An 18,292-nucleotide genomic window follows, 5' to 3' on the forward strand; every position below is an offset into this window, starting at 1 on the left:
ACCCCTTAAGGTAAGAGTGCGCCTTGGAGCGTACTGTCACCATAACAACTTAATTTAGATAAAGGGTTAAGACCTGACAGCTCTGGTGCAGTCTGGCTGGTTGAGATTCATGGACGGATACAGTCTTTGAAGATCCTTTTTCGTGTTTTTTTCTTTTTTTGAGTTCCCCTTCACTCTACCTGACAAGAAGATCTAGTGGAACTGGAGGTACACGAGAACTGTGTTCAGCAGCCAAACTTGCTCTCTTCAAGGCGCTAGTGGAGTTTCTTCAGCCTACTCACACCCCACTCCCTTTTACCTGACAATATTAGTTTCAGACAGAAACACAGCATCATTGTGCAGCAGCAGGAGAGAGAAGTCTGACACTGTACCCTGCTCTGCACTAATCACATTTGTCTTACTCCCTCTCTCCTCCTGTCAGATTTTGCAAGGTGTACATGTGTAAATTTGTCAGGTATGCCCAATACACTTTTTTCAGCTTTCCTAAGGACACTAGATCAGATCTGGCTGCGGCCATTCAGGTAGAGGGCCATTTGCTACATTGCTGATGCTGAACTTCATTTCCTTTTTTTCCCCAATCACTTTTATTATAACTGATTCCTGCACTGGAGGTTCAGTGTTAGCTGACAGGAAATACTTTCACTAATAATATGGAATCTTATTTATGCCTTATTATTAGTTTTAGCATTTTAATTTCAAATCTCTAAATGCCAAAAAGAGCAAGCTATGCATTATTCTACAAGGTGTTTGTTTCTTTACCAAGCTTTTTGGTAAAGAACAGGCTAATTGAAAGAGATAACCAATAGATCTACTGTGGAATGCAGCTTTCACATAGTAAAACTGAGCCACAAACACAATGGCTCAAGAACCCCTTAGTGACATAATTTTCCCCTAGTGGGTGCTTCACAGGTTATGTATCTATTATCTCAAGTGATTTCTTAAGGTTAGATATACTCAGTTTTAGTGGGGGATACAATCCAGGGAAATAGTTCCTACTTGCAGCTGCCAGTATTACCTTGGTGATATGCTAGCAGAGGTTGGGGAGACGATCATAATATTTCTGTTTACTCTTTCCTCTCTCTCAACATCATAAAATAACAGCTGAATCAAAATAGTTGTACTGTGTGATGTCAGTGAAAACAAGCATTACAGAGAAGATGGTATCACCCACTGTACAGTATGGGATTTGAAAACACAATCTGCCTATTAATATAAATAATTTGGGTGTACTTCAACGTTAATGATTGTGAGAGTTGTATATTAATGCATTCCTCCCTCTAAGCACGAGAGATTTAACTTTGCCTCCAACACAGAAATAAATGTATTCTTAACTGCGGCCAATCTTAGTTCATCGTCAAGAGATGAGGCCAGGATTGAGATTAGGGGCCTGTTAGAGGATTTGTACTACACAGCTAGCAGAAACAAAATTATATTTTCTGCAGAGCAGACCAGCCCATTCCTGAAAAACCAACACTGTGTGATCAATCAGGATCTAAAACCCTGGACTGTCGTATGAAAGCCTCTTTTCGTGGTATTCATTACTGAAGCTTGTATCTAGCCTTAGGATAATGCTATTGCACAGAAGTCTCCTGCTGAGGAAATGGGAGGTCCTAGCCAGAAGGTTGGTCACAATTTACTATGAAATATATACATAAGTGACTCGAATTAAAAAATATGTGGTTGTTAGTTAACAGGTGGGTTAAGCTGACACACTTATTACCAGAATACATCCTCATAGTTGACGTGCATTGAAAAATAGGGCAGAAAAAACACATAAACAACAGCAAATAGGTTACATAATAGACAGAGCAGCTCTGGATCTCATTAAAAGCAGGAGTTGTGGCTGCAGACTATAGTTATTAGTTTGAAAGAGGATGTAAAAATTGACCCTGTGGTTTAATTTCATAAAAGTAATTTGGATGATAGAGTTAGTAATGATATACAGCTGGACTCATCGAATCTAACAAGCACTCATGATTGTAAATTATGATATGCTCTAAGTAAAATCCCTATCATAAGTAGCAAGTCATAAAAATGTTAACATACGTCTTAGGTTTCATTTTTAACAATTATAACAAAGCACAATGTAATCACTGGTCAGTCCAGCAGCAGAAAACAGGTAGAATCCTGAAGTGCTACACTGGAGTTATGCCTCGGCTAAAAGGGACACTATAGGTACCAGAAAAACTATAGCTTAGTATAGTTGTTCTTGGGGGGTATAGTATAGTCAGTTCGTGCAGGCTTTTTGCACTAAACACTTCAAAGAAAAGGCAGTGTTTACACTACAGCCTAGGAACACCACCAGTGGCCACTTCTCAGATGGCCACTATAGGTGCTTCCTGGGTCAGTGCTGCACAGTACTGATGTTCAGTGTCTCCACTCTCTGCATGGAGACACTGAACTTTTCTCAAAGAGATGCATTGATAAGAATTGACAATCTCAACCAATCCAATGCTTTTTCCTTGAAAGCATTCTGATTGGCTAAGATCATCACTTAGCCAGCAGACTGTAATAAAGGTATTGGGAGGGGGGAGGGGGTTTTAAAACTATAGGATCAGGAATATAGGTTTGTGTTCCTGACCCTATAAGTTCCTTTAAGGTCAAACAATTTAGGAATCATTTGACAAAGTTTAGGGCAACCCCAGGAGCCTGCCCTATTCTTGACCGCACTTATACTTAACATTTACACAATATTAAAGTCTAGAACACAAAACATTCTGAATTACACTTTCACTTTATATAGTATTAGATATTAAAGAAGCTCATTATTGCACTAAGGTGGCAGCAAGAGTATATATCTGACTCATGATACATATTAAATTACCTTATTTCTGTCCTGCACCACCAACACTTTGCCTGTGTCCTCATCAAAAACAGCACCTAAAAATAAATGGCAAATTATTGGCAATAATAAATTAACTAAATCAGAGAAATTACCTTACTGACAAGCAACATGAACACAAGTGCAGGTAGCTTTTAAGCCACTTATATAAAGCTACTACTAATACTATGTTATTATAAAACTGTTAGTCTGAGAAAAGGGTCGTGCACAGCATTCATCCAAGCCACCCACTGCATGTTACGGACGTAGGGGGAGAGGAGACAAAGCACTAGTTGCAAGACATTTGTCCTTTCAAAGTAGAACAGATTTGATGTCACAGTAAAGAAAAAAAAATACGCAGGATTATATCTACAACATTTTTTTTTTCTTCAAATGATTGCTAATATAGCCAACTATGTGTAGGGAACCAAAAACTATTTCCTTTTACCATAACATGAAATGAGAATAGGTTTTATAGTGCATTGAGTGTCCTTATGAAGGTACCAGTTGGAAATACAGTAAAATGCATTTGAAAAATGTGTATTGCCAGATAACACTATACCTTTAATAAAAGAATAAGGCAGAGGTGACCAGTATGAAAATATAAAAAGGCAATAATTCATAAGGAGGATTAGATCCCATGAATACACAAATATCTGCACAATAGAAACGCAGTGGTCAAAAAGACATAATAGTATACTGGCAGCATATAAAATGGAAAGCCCCAGCTTAGTTCTGTGGTTAAAAATGTGAATGTCACCTTAATGTTACATGGCCAATGTACAGACCGTGACTAATTAAAACGGTAACTATACTTACTCTATTTTAAATAGTTTTAGCAAATTCTCTTTAAATCAATCAAAGATATAACTTACAAAATGCCATAGAATCTCTCAATTGTTCTTGAATTATACAGACACACACACAATATATAATCTAGCACGCAATGATAGCACTCGAGTGCTTAGTTTTGAGAGAAAAAAAAAATAGCTTTTATTGCAGTTTCTTAAAAGTTCAATAAAATTTCAGTTTCAATACAAACCTTTCATCAAGACCCTTAAAAGGTCAACGGTTCAATTTCAATATAAACCTCATATATATATGTGTGTGTTTTTGATATATAGCAAAATATGGTTTCTCGTAAATGGACAGAAAAAAAAAAACCCTCCAAAAAGAATTGTTTTTGTGTTAATCCCAAAAAACATGTTCCAACATGTCTATTGATAACATTTTATGGAAACTTAGTTTCCATGTCTGCCCTCTGCTGGTGTATCAAATTTCATGATCAAATAGTCAGTAGACATAACTTTAAGAAAACTATTATAACATTCATAGATTGCAATACAAAGAATGAGCACATTTTCTTAACAAATGATGAAGATACAGACTATTCTTTAAACACTTTAGTGATAGTGTACTTCAAAATGTGTTCTTAACCCCTTCAGGACGGAGTCAATAGTGCACATTCTGATCAAAACAAAATGTAAACAAAAACTGGTATTTGCGCTATATGTCTGTTCAACCGTAATTCACCTCTTTCATAGTAAGTGCACCCACACTTATTATATATCATTTTGTTCAGGAGAAACTGGGCTTTAATTTCTCATGAACTGTTCATATATGAAACAAATTATTATGAATAAAATTTGTAGACATTTTAGCTGTAAATGTCATAATACCGTTAGCTTTAACTGCAAAAAAAACACATATTTCAGCAAAGTCTCACGAGTACAACAGTACCCCCCATTAACAGTTTTTATGGTGTTTTGGGAAGTTAAGGGGTCAAATATAGCACATTCCATTTTTCCGTTTTTCCAAATTGAAATTCGCCAGGTTGGTTATGTTGCCTTTGAGACCGTGTGGTAGCCCAGGAATGATAATAACCCCTATGATGGCATACCATTTGCAGAAGTAGACAACCCAAGGTATTGCAAATGGGGTATGTCCAGTCATTTTTAGTAGTCACTTGGTCACAAACACTGACAAACATTGTGAAAAAACTGAAACGCAAGCCTTATATTGGACTCTGTAACTTTTGAAAACACCATAAAACCTGTACATGAGGGGTATTGTTATACTCAGGAGACTTGCTGAACACAAATATTAGTGTTTCAAAACAGTAAAACGTCCAGTCTTTTATAGTAGCCACTATAGTAGCCAGTCTTTTATAGTAGCCACTTAGTCACAAACACTGGCCAAAGTTAGCGTTCATTTTTGTTTTTGAGTGAAAAAAGCAAAAAAAACAAATATTTGGCCAGTGTTTGTGACTAAGTGGCTACTAAAAATGACTGGACATACCCCATTTGCAATACCTTGGGTTGTCTACTTTTTCAAATGGTATGCCATCATGGGGGTAATTCTCATTCCTGAGCTACCATACGATCTCAAAGGCAACATAACCAATCTGGCAAATTTCAATGTGAAAAAAATGAAATGCAAGCCTTATATTTGACTCTCTAACTTTCCAAAACACCGTAAAACCTGTACTTAGGGGGTACTGTTATACTTGGGAGACTTCACTGAACACAAACATAAGTGTTTCAAAACAGTAAAACATATTACAACAATAATATTGTCAGTAAAAGTGCAGTTTGTGTGTGAAAAATTCAAAAAACGTCACTTTTACGAAATATATCATCGTTGTAATACAATTTATCATTTTGAAACACTAATATTTGTGTTCAGCGAAGTCTCCTGAGTAAAAGAGTACCCCCATGTACAGATTTTATGGTGTATTGGAAAGTTACAGGGTTAAATATAGCACGTGCAAATTTAATTCTCTGCACTTGCTGCCTGGGTTGTCAGGCACTTCAATCAAACTGCCTGGGTTGTCAGGCACGTCAATCAAATTTTAATTTTAATTAATGAAATCACATAATTATGTTAAAATATTACTTAAGCATATACATATATATGTATTTAAATTCTACGTGTAGTTATTTATGTAATTATACATATTTATCTATATATAAATATTTACAGTTATTTGTATTTTATATATAGATAGATATATATAGAATGTCATTCTAAGTGTATTTTGTTACCAATATATATGTATTAATAACAAAATACAGTAAGAATGAGATTACATATATCATATATATGTAACGTCATTCTAAGTATTTTAAGATTAATTTATGTACTTAAATTAACATTAATACACATTACGTATCACGTTACATATATATAAGATGTATATATATTCAGGGCCGGTGCAAGGATTTTTGCAGCCCTTGGCAAAAGTAAAGTTTGCCGCCGCCCCCCCCCCCCCCATGTGACATCACAATGCCCCACCCATATGATCTGCGATGTTAATTAACGCCAGTGCTGCAGTGCCGCCGTGTTTACATTAAAAGGCCTGCAGGGACTGGCTATAGACACCAGAACCACTACATTAAGCTGCAGTGGTTCTGGGGACTATAGTGTTTATTTAATGTGAGGTAAATTAGAGATTAGTGCCACAAATAATATACTAGATTGCCTACTTAGAACCAGCTGAGGATGATGATGGTCTCTAGCTGCAGTCTGGCTCCACTGGTGTAGAACAGGCTCTCTGGAGGCTGTTTGTAACTGTGGTCACAAAAATCAATGTTCTGGGAGAACGGAAAGCAGCTCCATTTTTTTGGGGCCCTTTAAACAGCTCAAGGTCTGAGTCCCAGGGTCCACCTTCATGTTCCACCAATGAGTTTGTTCACAGGGGGTGGAGTGTTTAGGGGATGTCCTGATATGTGTGTAAAGACTGCATTGTGTGAATCTGTGTTTGTATGTGTAAGGGCTGCAAGGTGTGTTTCTGTGTATGTAGGGGATGCAGTGTGTGCGTCTGTAAGGGGTGCATTGAGTGTGTGTAAGGGGTGCATTGAGTGTGTATGTGATGGATGTCAATCCCTCCCCCCTCCCTTGTCACTCTCTTCTCTCTCTTTTCCCCCCTCTCCCTCCCTTATCCCTCTCTTCTCCCCCCGTTGTCACTCTCTTCTCACCTCCCCACTCAATTCCCCTCCCTGTCAATTTCTTTCTCCCCTGTCAATTTCTCCCCCCCCTGTCAATTTCTTAACCCCTCCTGTCAATTTCTCCCCCCCTGTCAATTTCTACCCCCCCACCCCCCGTCAATTTCTATCCCCCTTTTAAATTCTCCCTTATCCCCCCTCCCCTACCTCTGTTGTAGCGTGGCCGAGCCCTGTATGGTACAGGGAGCTTTTGTTTCCTGAACCCGGCCGGACTAACAGGAAGTGCACACTCAGTGTGCACTTCCTGTTAGTCCGGCCGGGTACAGGAGACAGATGCTCCCTGTACCCGCGGACCATACAGAGCTCGGCCACGCTACAGTGAGGGAGTGACAGGAGGGAGCGCTGAGCGTTTCCCTCCTGTCAGCCCCTCTCCTCATGCTGCGCCCGGGCAGTGCGCCCTCATGGACGCACAAGCCCGGGCAAAGCTGCAGCCGCCTGAGGCTCTCTACAGAGCGCCCGGGCGGCTGCAGCATGAGGGGAGCCGGCGCTCCTGGCGCCTAACAGGTACAGCCGGCCCTGTATAGATTAGATATATAATATATATATATATTTTTTTATGTGTACACATTTAATTTATTTTAAAACATGTTTAATATTTTTTTTTCCTTTCCCACCATTTTTCTTTCCAACCATTTTTTTTCTGACATTTCAGACAGTCCCCCTGCTGGCAGATCCACAGCCAGCTATAGGGGGCCATGTGATTGCTCTTTGACAGCGATCCCATGGCCTCCAGGGGCCTCATTTGCCGGGGGAGGGCTGTCTGGGCTGTCAGGCAGTCCTCCCAAAGAGGATCGCGGTGGAGGTGAGTACCGCGGACCTCCAGGGGCTGAAAGCCGTTACGGCGCTCTATGCCGCCGCAACGGCTTTAAAGCCCACTTAATGCGGGACGGCATAGAACGCCGTAATGGCGTTAAGGGGTTAAAAAGGGACACTGTTGTGAAAATATTTGTTTACAGTAATCTATTGCTTTGCTAAACAAACCTAGATCTTTATAGTTTTAATTCTGCTGAATATTAAAACAGTTGTCAGTGTCAGGCAACCTGTATTGGGGTTACTGACACAAACGGGCCAGTTTACTAGTTTGTCTCATCTAATTTTCAGCAATCATGGAAAAATTACTTGACCTTTACAATATAACGTATCTGAATCTAGCAAAGTTAGTGGAGCTGAGTATCCGAGTTCTGCTACAACCACTCCCTTATGCTTTTGACACCGCTCATTATAAGCTTCTTCTTCTCAACTATTACGACCTCGATCTACGAGACTCTGCTCTTTCTTGGTTCTCCTCCTACTTCTCCTAGCGCTCTTTCAGTGTCTCTTATTCTGGTGCTTTCTTTACTCCACAAAACATATTTGTTGGTGTTCCCCAAGGTTCTGTCCTTGGTCACACTATACGGCTTCCCTTGTTAAACTAATCACTGGGTTTGGCTTCCAATATCACTTCTATGATAAAGACATTCACATCTATCTTTTCTGGGGCGGAGCCTGATCTTCAAACTGATCAGATGTGTGCTGAGAAAGCTCCTGCTCAACTTTCAGTTTTTTGAAAAAATTGCCGGTTATATCACAACTACGGGGGCAGGGGGATCAAGCGAAATCTGCCTGCCACACGCATTATTCTTGATCCACAGATCCCTCACCTGACAGGGGAATTCGTGTTGAGTCCCTTGATGCCCTTTTTCCAACCCGCGAAGGTGCACAAGCAGCGGTGCCCATCTGGGGCCTCCTACACCCCGGCCCTTGCTAGCTGGAAATCACTCCTCAGTGACTTTGAGGACCCAGACGAATCTGACTGGGGCACCGTTCCTCCAATCGAGCACACACCAGCCATGGGACGCTGCTCACAAAAGCCAGGGGCTGGGATCAAACCCAACAACAGGGATATCTGCAACTGCATGCTGCAGAGGCAAGTACCACACAAGATGTGTCCTCCCTAACCACTAGATCTAAACTTCTCTCATCCTCACCTGCCTGGACTTATTACTGATGCTATAAGAGGCCACACCCTGCTAAAGGAAGTTGCCTTTACATTAATTCAAGTTGTGGTTCTGAACGTGACATGGATTCTGATCCTGGCTCATACTGAGAAACCTGCTTCGTTTCCAGACGTCTCTTTTCCAAGAAGCTTGGTAACAAAACCTGATTTCTAATTTCCACCTGCTTTATTTCATATTTGACTTTATTATCTTTTTACCTTGTTCACATACCAACTTTACAACTACCGGAGTCAACTCAACCAACCTGCTTTATTCATACTGGACTTTGTTACCTTTTTACTTTTGTTAGAAACCCCTTTTCCTCCAACCGGATTCAACACAACCTACCTGGATAATACAGACTATCCTAACTATTTGGTTCTATCCTGAATAACACTGCTGCAATTATCTGAAAACTACATTACTACCTCCAACCAAAAGACTCTGAACAACTAAATGTCTATCTAACCTGAATTATACCTTCATATTCTGTTTATCTCTGTCTTATTATGTTATATTATGTTTGCCTCTAAGCTATAATTTCGCTGATAGGTTTTCCTTCTCTTGAATTACTTGTAAACCTCTGTTATAGCATTCTCTATCTTCTGATAACCTGCTTAGGGCATATTGCCTAAACCACTATTTCTATTTCATCTTCTTTCTCAATCTTGCCTATAATTCATTTTACAGGTCCTTTCCTATTACATACCTTTTAATTCAGTTTATAGGTCCTTTCCTATTACTTACCTATAATTCCGTTTATAGGTTCTGCTTCTATCTTTTTCTCGTAATCCTGTTACATACCTAGAATTCCGTTTATAGGTTCTTTCTCAATTTTCAAAGAAACAAGTCCTGCGCTCAAACTCCCATTACTCCTGGGCGACGGCAACGACCATAGTACACATCAGCCCAAATACACATAGTAAAAACCAAAGAAAATAAAAGTTACCTGCGCTCTTTCCACATCCCTATGTATGTTTAAACAAATGGAGGTTTTTAGTTACCTCTAATGGCCATGAGAGGGTATGCCCACCTGCCACGTCAAGGCAGACCTCTTCTCAATTTTGCCTATAATTCCGTTTAAGTTCTCATGCATATTTATTTATAACCTTTCCGGGGCTTATTGCCTAAAACCTTTATTTTATAACCTTCTTTATTCCTTATCTGTAATCTTGATAATATATGTTCAGCTTTATCACTTTTGTCTAGATTTCCTTTAAAGCTTGCTTCATTTATTATTTCAAGTTTAAAACATGTCTTACAATTATAATAAAGAACCTAAACTTTACCCCGTTATAAGTCTCTTAACTAACCTGACATATATCTATATCTGATTAGGAGTGTGTGTATGTATGTATGTATGTGTATATATATATATATAAAATTCTGTCACTAGGGAAACAAAAAGGTTATGGTGGGGAAAAAATTGTGATTGAAAACCCCCTTCCACCTGAAGTCTGTGGATATTTAATACAATGTTAACCCCTTAAGGACCAAACTTCTGGAATAAAAGGGAATTATGACGTGTCACACATTTCATGTGTCCTTAAGGGGTTAAAGGACCACTCTAGGCACCCAGACCACTTCAGCTTAATGAAGTGGTCTGGGTGCCTGGTCCCTCTAGGATTAACCCTTTTTTTTTTTTTTTTATAAACATAGCAGTTTCAGAGAAACTGCTATGTTTATAATAGGGTTAATCCAGCCTCCAAATCCTCTAGTGGCTGTCTCACTGACAGCCGCTAGAGGCGCTTGCGTGATTCTCACTGTGAAAATCAGTGAGAGCATGCAAGCGTCCATAGGAAAGCATTGTAAATGCTTTCCTATGATACCAGCTGAATGCGTGCGCAGCTCTTGCCGCGCATGCGCATTCAGCCGAAAGGGAGGATCGGAGGCGGAGAGCTCCCCGCCCGGCGCTGGAATAAAGGTAAGTTTTAACCCTTTACTCTCACCAGAGCCCGGCGGGACGGGGTCCCTGAGGGTGGGGGCACCCTCAGGGCACTATAGTGGCAGGAAAACTAGTGTTTTCCTGGAACTATAGTGGACCTTTAAACAAAAATATGCACACCAGTCAAGCCATAAGACTTACGGCTTGACTGGTGCGCAGATTTTTGTTTAACATTGTATTAACTATCTATATCTTCTCCTGATCTCTTTATCCATCCCTGAAATTGCATCTCTGACTGACTCTGCAATTTCTAATTGAATTGGAATCTCACAGTTGCAAGAAAAAGTATGTGAACCCTTTGGAATGATATGGATTTCTGCACAAATTGGTCATAACATGTGATCTGATCATCATCTAAGTCACAACAATAGACAATCACAGTCTGCTTAAACTAATAACACACAAAGAATGAAATGTTGCCATGTTTTTATTGAACACACCATGTAAACATTCACAGTCTCCCAATTTTACCCACTACAATCTATAATAAATGCAGGAGCTAGGCTCATTGTCCTGCCCTCCTGAACCTCCCACTAAGTGCTCTGGTAACTTTGGCTGCCAATAAGAAATAGGGCACAGTTTTAAAATTCTGGTCCTCACAAATCTCACTGCTTCTGTTCTACCTATCCTCACTAATACACAAGTATGTCCTATTTAGGTCTTCCCACTGTCGAAAAACTGCATCTCTCCTCTGTTCCTACTCGCACCTTCGACTCTCGCCTTTAAGACTTCTTTAGGGCTACACCATCCCTATGGAACTTCCTTCCCTGCTCCATTAAACTCTCACCCAGTCTATATCTCCGTTCCTTAAAGGAGCACTCCACTGCCTAAATGCAACATAAATCAAAATTACTGTTTAGTAGATATACCCCAAATTAAAACAAGCACATATTTATTATGTTTTTATTTTTTTATTGGAGGTATATTTAAAATATGTTTGCAAAAGCTGCTGTTCTCAGTTCTGAAGTCTTTGCAAGCCCTCCCCTTCTAACCCTGCCCAGACTTTCTGTAGCTGTCCAATCACAGACTTCCCGATGCAGCTTAATGATAAGTCTTGCAAGTCAGGTGCTCTGGGCAATTGTAGCCTCTTCAGTTTAGCTCCACTAAGGTTAATTTATAAAAGTGTTAATTTCTATTGAAATCTGCACTTTTTGCATAATGGGAAAAAAAAGACTACTCTTCACACATAAATCACTTCAGCATCTAAAGTGTTTTAGGGGTCTGGAGTGTCACTTTAAAGAAAAACAAGGCAAAGCAGAAAACACAAAAACACACTATTTTAAGAAGCATATCAATTAACAACTTTCACTCCCTACACCTAACTCAATTTGCTCACTCTCCTAATACTTGTGTCATCTAAATACTAAGCCTTCACTGTAAACTCTTCTAGCAACCTAATTTTCCCTTACACGCACAACATATATACGCCCATACATGGAATACAGCTTACCCTTACTTCTTGTATCATTTTACCTAACTCCTCTTACAATGTAAGCTGTTTGACTGGGCCCTCAGCACCTTCTGTTTCTGTACATGTGTGGCAAACTCCCCTTTTTACCTGAGTTTGCCACGAGCTGCTGGAGGAGCCTGCTTGCCAGCCCACTGCCCGCAGACTATGGACCCTGTGATAAATAATGTAAAAAGTCTCTGGTCGTGCAATTGGGATTATATGGTTGGTTTACCAAACAACCACACAAACAGAGACCACCCTGGAGCTTGTTAACACCTATTAACAACTTAGAATGTTTCTCACCGCAGTGTTCTAATTGTTCGTTTGGGTGGCCGCACTTCCTATAAGCAACCACGAGGTGGTGGCCATCTTGTTCGCATGAATGCAGGCAGCGGTGTTTGGGCATGAATCTCCTGGAACTAAAATAAGCTACAGAAACTCCTGAACACCGCTGGACTTCCATCATCGCTTGCGTTTGGTTTTTATACCAGTTAGAAGAGCACTGTTCGGTGGGATCATTCGTCTGGATGAAGGGAACAAGCTCCAGGGTAAGACTATTTTTTTTTTTTTTTTTTTTGACAATCTGAGTGTTTATTTAGATTTTATCAAGACATTATAACATAACAAACATATAAGCAGTTATAAGGGAAAATGAGTAAACATACATAGTGGGAGTAGTATATCGAAATAGGTGAACAAAGCGGGTTGGGTGTTCTCCTCTACATTGAGGGAACAGGAGACTCAACCAGGGATTTTCAGCCCCGTCTTGTAAAGGGGAGGCTCAGCTTAGTCACCCAGAGTCAGGTGGGATACATAGGACCTTTTTCAGCTTAGGGGGTCGTGCTTATAACACAGAGATTGCCTGATAGGTCTTATATGCCTCCCAACTCAGCTTTATTACATAATTTCAAACTTAAGCCCAGGTGTATGTTAGCTTGGTTGACTAATCGCTTAGATCAATGTTGGAACTGTCACCCTACCGAAACCCTAATTGGAGATGCCCTGAACAGGCGCCACTGCGCAACTATATTGTCCCTAGTCGGTCTCTGTCTGTCCCCCTATGGGGGGGGGAGGGGGGGAGGGGGGGGGGAGGGGAGGAGGGGGGGGGGAGGGGAGGAGGGGGGGGGGGGGGAGGGAGAGAGAAACAGGTCGGGGGTAAGTCTGAGTGGTCAAGGGTCCCTTGTCAGGACTTGTCAACGTCAATTAGGTGCCCGGTGGTGTGGGTAGGCACCTCGATCCATACAACTCAAGTGAAGGCGGGTAGATTCGTCGTCTATATACAGTATGTTACATCCGTAACCATAGCTAGGTCAGAGGGCCATACAGTGGGGGGACTGTTGCATGGGCAAGGTAGTATAGGGCAGATGGGGAGGGATTACAGGGGGGGGGGAGAGAGGGTCGGCAGCAGCAGGGAGGAAACCAGGGGGAGGGTCCGCCAGCGACACCCCGGCCCATAGCCCAACAACCCGAGTCCACCCACACTCCCGTCTATTCGGCCCCACGTCTCCGGGAACCCGCCGGTACACGAGCCATGTATTCGATCCAGGGGGCCCAAAGCCGGGCGCACTTTTCCGCCGTCCCCTGTAGGTCAGCTGTGAGGCTCTCCATACTGTATATCTCTTCTACTGCTTCCATCCAGTTAGCTATGGTGGGGGTTGTTGTGGATTTCCAGCGGGTGGGAATTAGGCTCTTGGCTGCGTTTAGGAAGTGTCGCGTAAGAGATCTCTTGTAGGCTCCAAGGGGCATCGTGGAGTGGTGGAGTAGCATCGGTAGGGGTTGCAGTGGTATGTCGGAGTCAAGGATCTCGCGTAGTTTCTCGTGTACTTGTCGCCAGAATGCCTCGATGGGCGGGCAAGACCACCAGATGTGTAGGTCCGTGCCATCGTCCGCTCCACATCTCCAGCACCTAGCCGATGGCAGCAACCCCATCTGGAAAAGCCTATGGGGGGTCCGATACCAGTTCGTCATGAGCTTGTAATTGGTTTCTTGAAGTTTCGCACTGGTCGTACCCTGATGGGCGAGGACGTGTATTTTCTCCCATTCCAATTCAGAGAGGGTAGTCCCCGTGACTTGTTCCCATTTAGATTGGTATCTCGCAGGGGGGAGCAGGGTAAGACTATTAACTCTGTTCGGTAGTTTGTTCGTTTTCAAACTACCGAACTAGACAGATCACAAGCCCTGATTCTCTGGAAATGTTTTGGGCATGGGGCCATGCTTGCGGTCGGTCAAATAAAGGACTTCCATGGAATTTCTGAACCCCTGCTCTGATCTGGGTGATATTTGGATATGTTGTTTACCAAGAACAGGGCTATCAGGGGATGTGACTTTTATGGGGATATGCAAAGGGGAGGGATTGTTTGCCTTGTGTGGGAGTGCCTTACATTGTAAATGTGTTGTTATTGGTTTGGAAGTTTGTATCCCTGTGCCCAACAAAAAGGCCAGTGTGCCTCCATTAAATGGTATTCCAGCTTACACTCCAAAACTGTGTGTCGTCCTGTTATTGGAGGGAAAGACGATTTACTCCTGTGTCTGCTATTCCAGCTTGCAGGGGATTCAACAGGGAAAGTCCTTGTAAGGACTAGAGCTAATTCCCCATTCGACTCCAGGAAGGAGCTGTTCCAGAGCCTCAATCAAGCCACAGGGACTGAGGGCAAGAGTGCTGAGGTTTGTGCCTTGTTCCAGCTAGGAAGCGGTCCTTGGCGAAGGTACCCAGCCTGGAGTACAGGGAGCTCCGCTACAACATGCAACATGTCTTGTTGCAACTACTTGCCTGTTAGCCCACCTACTGTACAGCGCTACAGAATTTGTTACTAAATTTCCCAAAAAAATTCAATCACAACATCATTAAATATATTTAAGTTGGCATTGTGGTTTTCCAGTTATTAAAAAATAAATACAAAGAAAATTGTTTCCTGTTTTAAATCAAACACCTGATAAGATTAAGGTGCGAATTGAATACAAAATTTAAGGCCACAGTAGCAGAACTGGAAATATTCTCCAAGTCAGCTATGCTTCCAGTTCTGTTATTTTGGCCTTACATTTGAAATTCACTTTGAATTCCTGACAATTCTCACTGTAGCGAATAACCGTGTATATACATAAGAGCAGTCAGACTACCTAGCATAGGATTAGTGGGCATGCACCTAAATCAATATAGGCAAATGTCCAGGAAACCTTTCTTCCAGCTGCCAGCAGGTGAGGTGCAGAAGAAGAACCCCTCTAGTCCAATAATAAAGTTCAAGTTCAAATACCCTTAGTATGCACAGACGTTCAGGTTCTAATAAAAACATAAACGCTAAACTGTTGTACCATAAATAGGACCAATGTAGGCCAGTGTTTAGGTTCCCCAACCCCTAATAAACATTTACCTTCTAACTGTCTCTAAAAAGATCTTTCCTTTCTTTCCTTGGCCCATTTAGTTAAAAACGAACACTATAGATTCTAGACCACTTTATCACAATGTGCCATGTTCCAGTCTGTTTAACCCTGCAATGTAAAACATTGCAGTTTCATTGCAGGGTTTAAATGCCCCTAGTAGCGCTTCCTCCAAAATAGCCAAGTAAAACGCAACGGCTATAAGATTGGTGCAGAACAGAGTACTGCCACGCATGCACACAATCCTGCCAATGCTTTCCTATGGCAAAACATTGGAATAACAGATCATCAGTCTTGGAGATCTAATCCATGGAGATAGAAAAACAGCACAGAGAATGTGAGGGAGAAAAGGTATGGGAATCTACTTTTTTTCCTCTGGATGAGGGGCTGGGCACCTAAAATGCTAACAAGGCATTTTTGTATCCTTAATGCTATAGTTTCTTTACAAACAAAAAGCTATTATGCAGCGCCATAATAACCTAAACAAGACTTTTGTTGCATAACGTTGTGTTAAATGAATTTTGGCATCCTAGTACATAATGTCTACTTTTAAAGGTAATCAGTCACTTCCCCGCAAACCACCTCATTATAACAATGACCGACAATGACCCAAGATGGAAACATCTAGTTGTAGGATAAAGAGTTGTGGATTTCTACATTTCATTTTATTTTTCTCACCTTTTTATTTTTAAGTAAACATACTACTAAAATCCTTGTGACAGCTCCCTTTTAACTATTAAAAGTCAGAGAAACTCTTTAAACTTACCTGCAACCCCCACCTGGTGTGTGGCATATCCAGGTAGGTTGCTTGGTCCATCTTTGAGCCAAAGAGTAAGTGTAGATGTGTCATGTTCTGCATGGTGGAATGTGAACCCTTCAGAAGAAGCAGAGGTAATCAGATTGCTAAGCATGATGGGAACATGTAGCCACACTGCAATTCTGCCATCTCTCTGCCATTCCTTGATAGACTCTAAAATAAGTGGAAAATACCATAAATTATTTTGCATATAATGAATGATTATGTTTTGCAGTTAATATTGAGTAACAAATTTTAAAAGCAGAGAAAGGCTAATGTGACAAGAATAAAGGAAGGGGGATATAGCAAATACATTGCCCTGTAAAAAATCAAGGCAATGGATTAAATCAGAGTTAAATATTACCACATGAGTCTATTATCGGAGTTACTCAAAAGTGGACATAACTAAAAGAATAAAAAAACTAAATAAAAGATAAGGATGCAATCAAGATCACATGTAGATAGTTATTTGAAACACTATTTCATGGCATCCAATGTAATTCAAAAAGAAGAAAAATGGAGATACGCTGTATATTATATACTGATCACTTAGATCACATAACAATGAATCTGTAAGTGTTTCTTAAAAGGTAGACAACCAACCCATCAATTTTAAACACAGTGATATTTGCATATCACCTAAATAGTTATTTTCCTCAAGTGCAATAACATATCACATAGACATACACCAGGAAGGACTATTTTACAGTAGTGTTATAAATATAATGAACTTTCTTTAATGTGACAAAATAAAAGTGCAATCTCTTCTTAACCCTTTAAAGACACAAGCCATTTTTGAATTTTCTGCTGTGTGTGTTCAAACACAATTTGCATCTCTGTCATTTATTGCACCAACACATATTATATACCGTTTTTTAGAGGGCAAACAGGGCGTTAATTTGATGTCACATTTACATAGAACAGTATCATTAATTATAAAAAAAATGACAAAAAAATGGGGAAAAAATAATAAAATTTCCACAGTTTTGGCAATAATAGCTTGTGCATAATATGTCAAGCTTAGAAAAAGTAATTCAAAATAAATTCATTTATGTGTCTTGATTTATATATTACATAATATGTGTAGGATTTCAGCTTATTTTGAAAGTTTCAAGACACAAAATACAAGGGCTAAAATAAAATTGCAATATGAAACAATTTTAGAAGTCGGTATGTTTGTTTTGTAGGTTTAGTAGCCATCACAGAAAACAAAATTGCCACACAAAAGTATATATTTTTTTATAAAGTAGATATCACAGGCTATTTACCTAAGGTTATTTTGACACTTTTAACGTAGCCATTTCATGGCCAATCTCTGCTTAATATTGGAGTATAATTGTGTTTGTTTTTCTCTATTTTGGCTTATGCACAGATAACAAGGTTTTTGTAATGTGTATTTCATAAAGCTGGTGTATGCTATTCCTGTACAGAACCCCATATTGTGTTCAGCTACATCTGCTGAGTATAACGATACCCCCATTGTACGCCTTTGGAACTATTTTGTGAATCCACAATGCCATATAAGAGACAAGGCTATTTCAGTTTCTATAGTTAGAATTTTCATAGATGGATTTGACGGCCTATGTCTCATGGAGTATTATAGCAGTTTGACTGTTCAAATAACCCCACAAAGGGCTTTCATATGAAAGCAGACACCCCAGGGTATATTACATGGCGTATATTGTGCCTTAACTGGTCACCATTTTTTCACCAATTTATGCCAATGTTTGTTGTGAGGGGAAAAACAATTGCAGTTTTACATACATGTTGCATTTTTGCAGAGTATTTCTTACACTTGGTATGTGCCACGGTCATAAAATTCCCCAAATTATGCTCAGTTACATCTTCTGAGTAAACAATATGCCCAATGTATGACCTAGACACTATTTTATAAAGTTACAGTGCTGTAAAAGAGACGTGAGAAG

General features: G+C 40.3%; 1 protein-coding gene across 2 annotated transcripts in view; it reads right to left on the reverse strand.

Moving 5' to 3' along the window:
• NUDT6 (nudix hydrolase 6) overlaps nucleotides 1-18,292 on the reverse strand; it is a 33,674-nt gene that overhangs the window by 10,554 nt on the left and 4,828 nt on the right. The window contains exons 2-3 of one of the 2 annotated variants that reach the window (XM_063458415.1): nucleotides 16,338-16,445; nucleotides 2,825-2,880 (exon numbers count right to left, since the gene is read on the reverse strand). In XM_063458415.1, the coding sequence (XP_063314485.1) occupies nucleotides 2,825-2,880; nucleotides 16,338-16,445 (164 nt within the window). Of the gene's footprint in view, nucleotides 1-2,824; nucleotides 2,881-16,337; nucleotides 16,542-18,292 lie in introns of both variants that reach the window. The other variant, XM_063458413.1, reaches the window with a different exon arrangement.

The sequence above is a fragment of the Pelobates fuscus genome, chromosome 6 (assembly GCF_036172605.1).
Source record: "Pelobates fuscus isolate aPelFus1 chromosome 6, aPelFus1.pri, whole genome shotgun sequence".
NCBI lineage: Eukaryota > Metazoa > Chordata > Amphibia > Anura > Pelobatidae > Pelobates > Pelobates fuscus.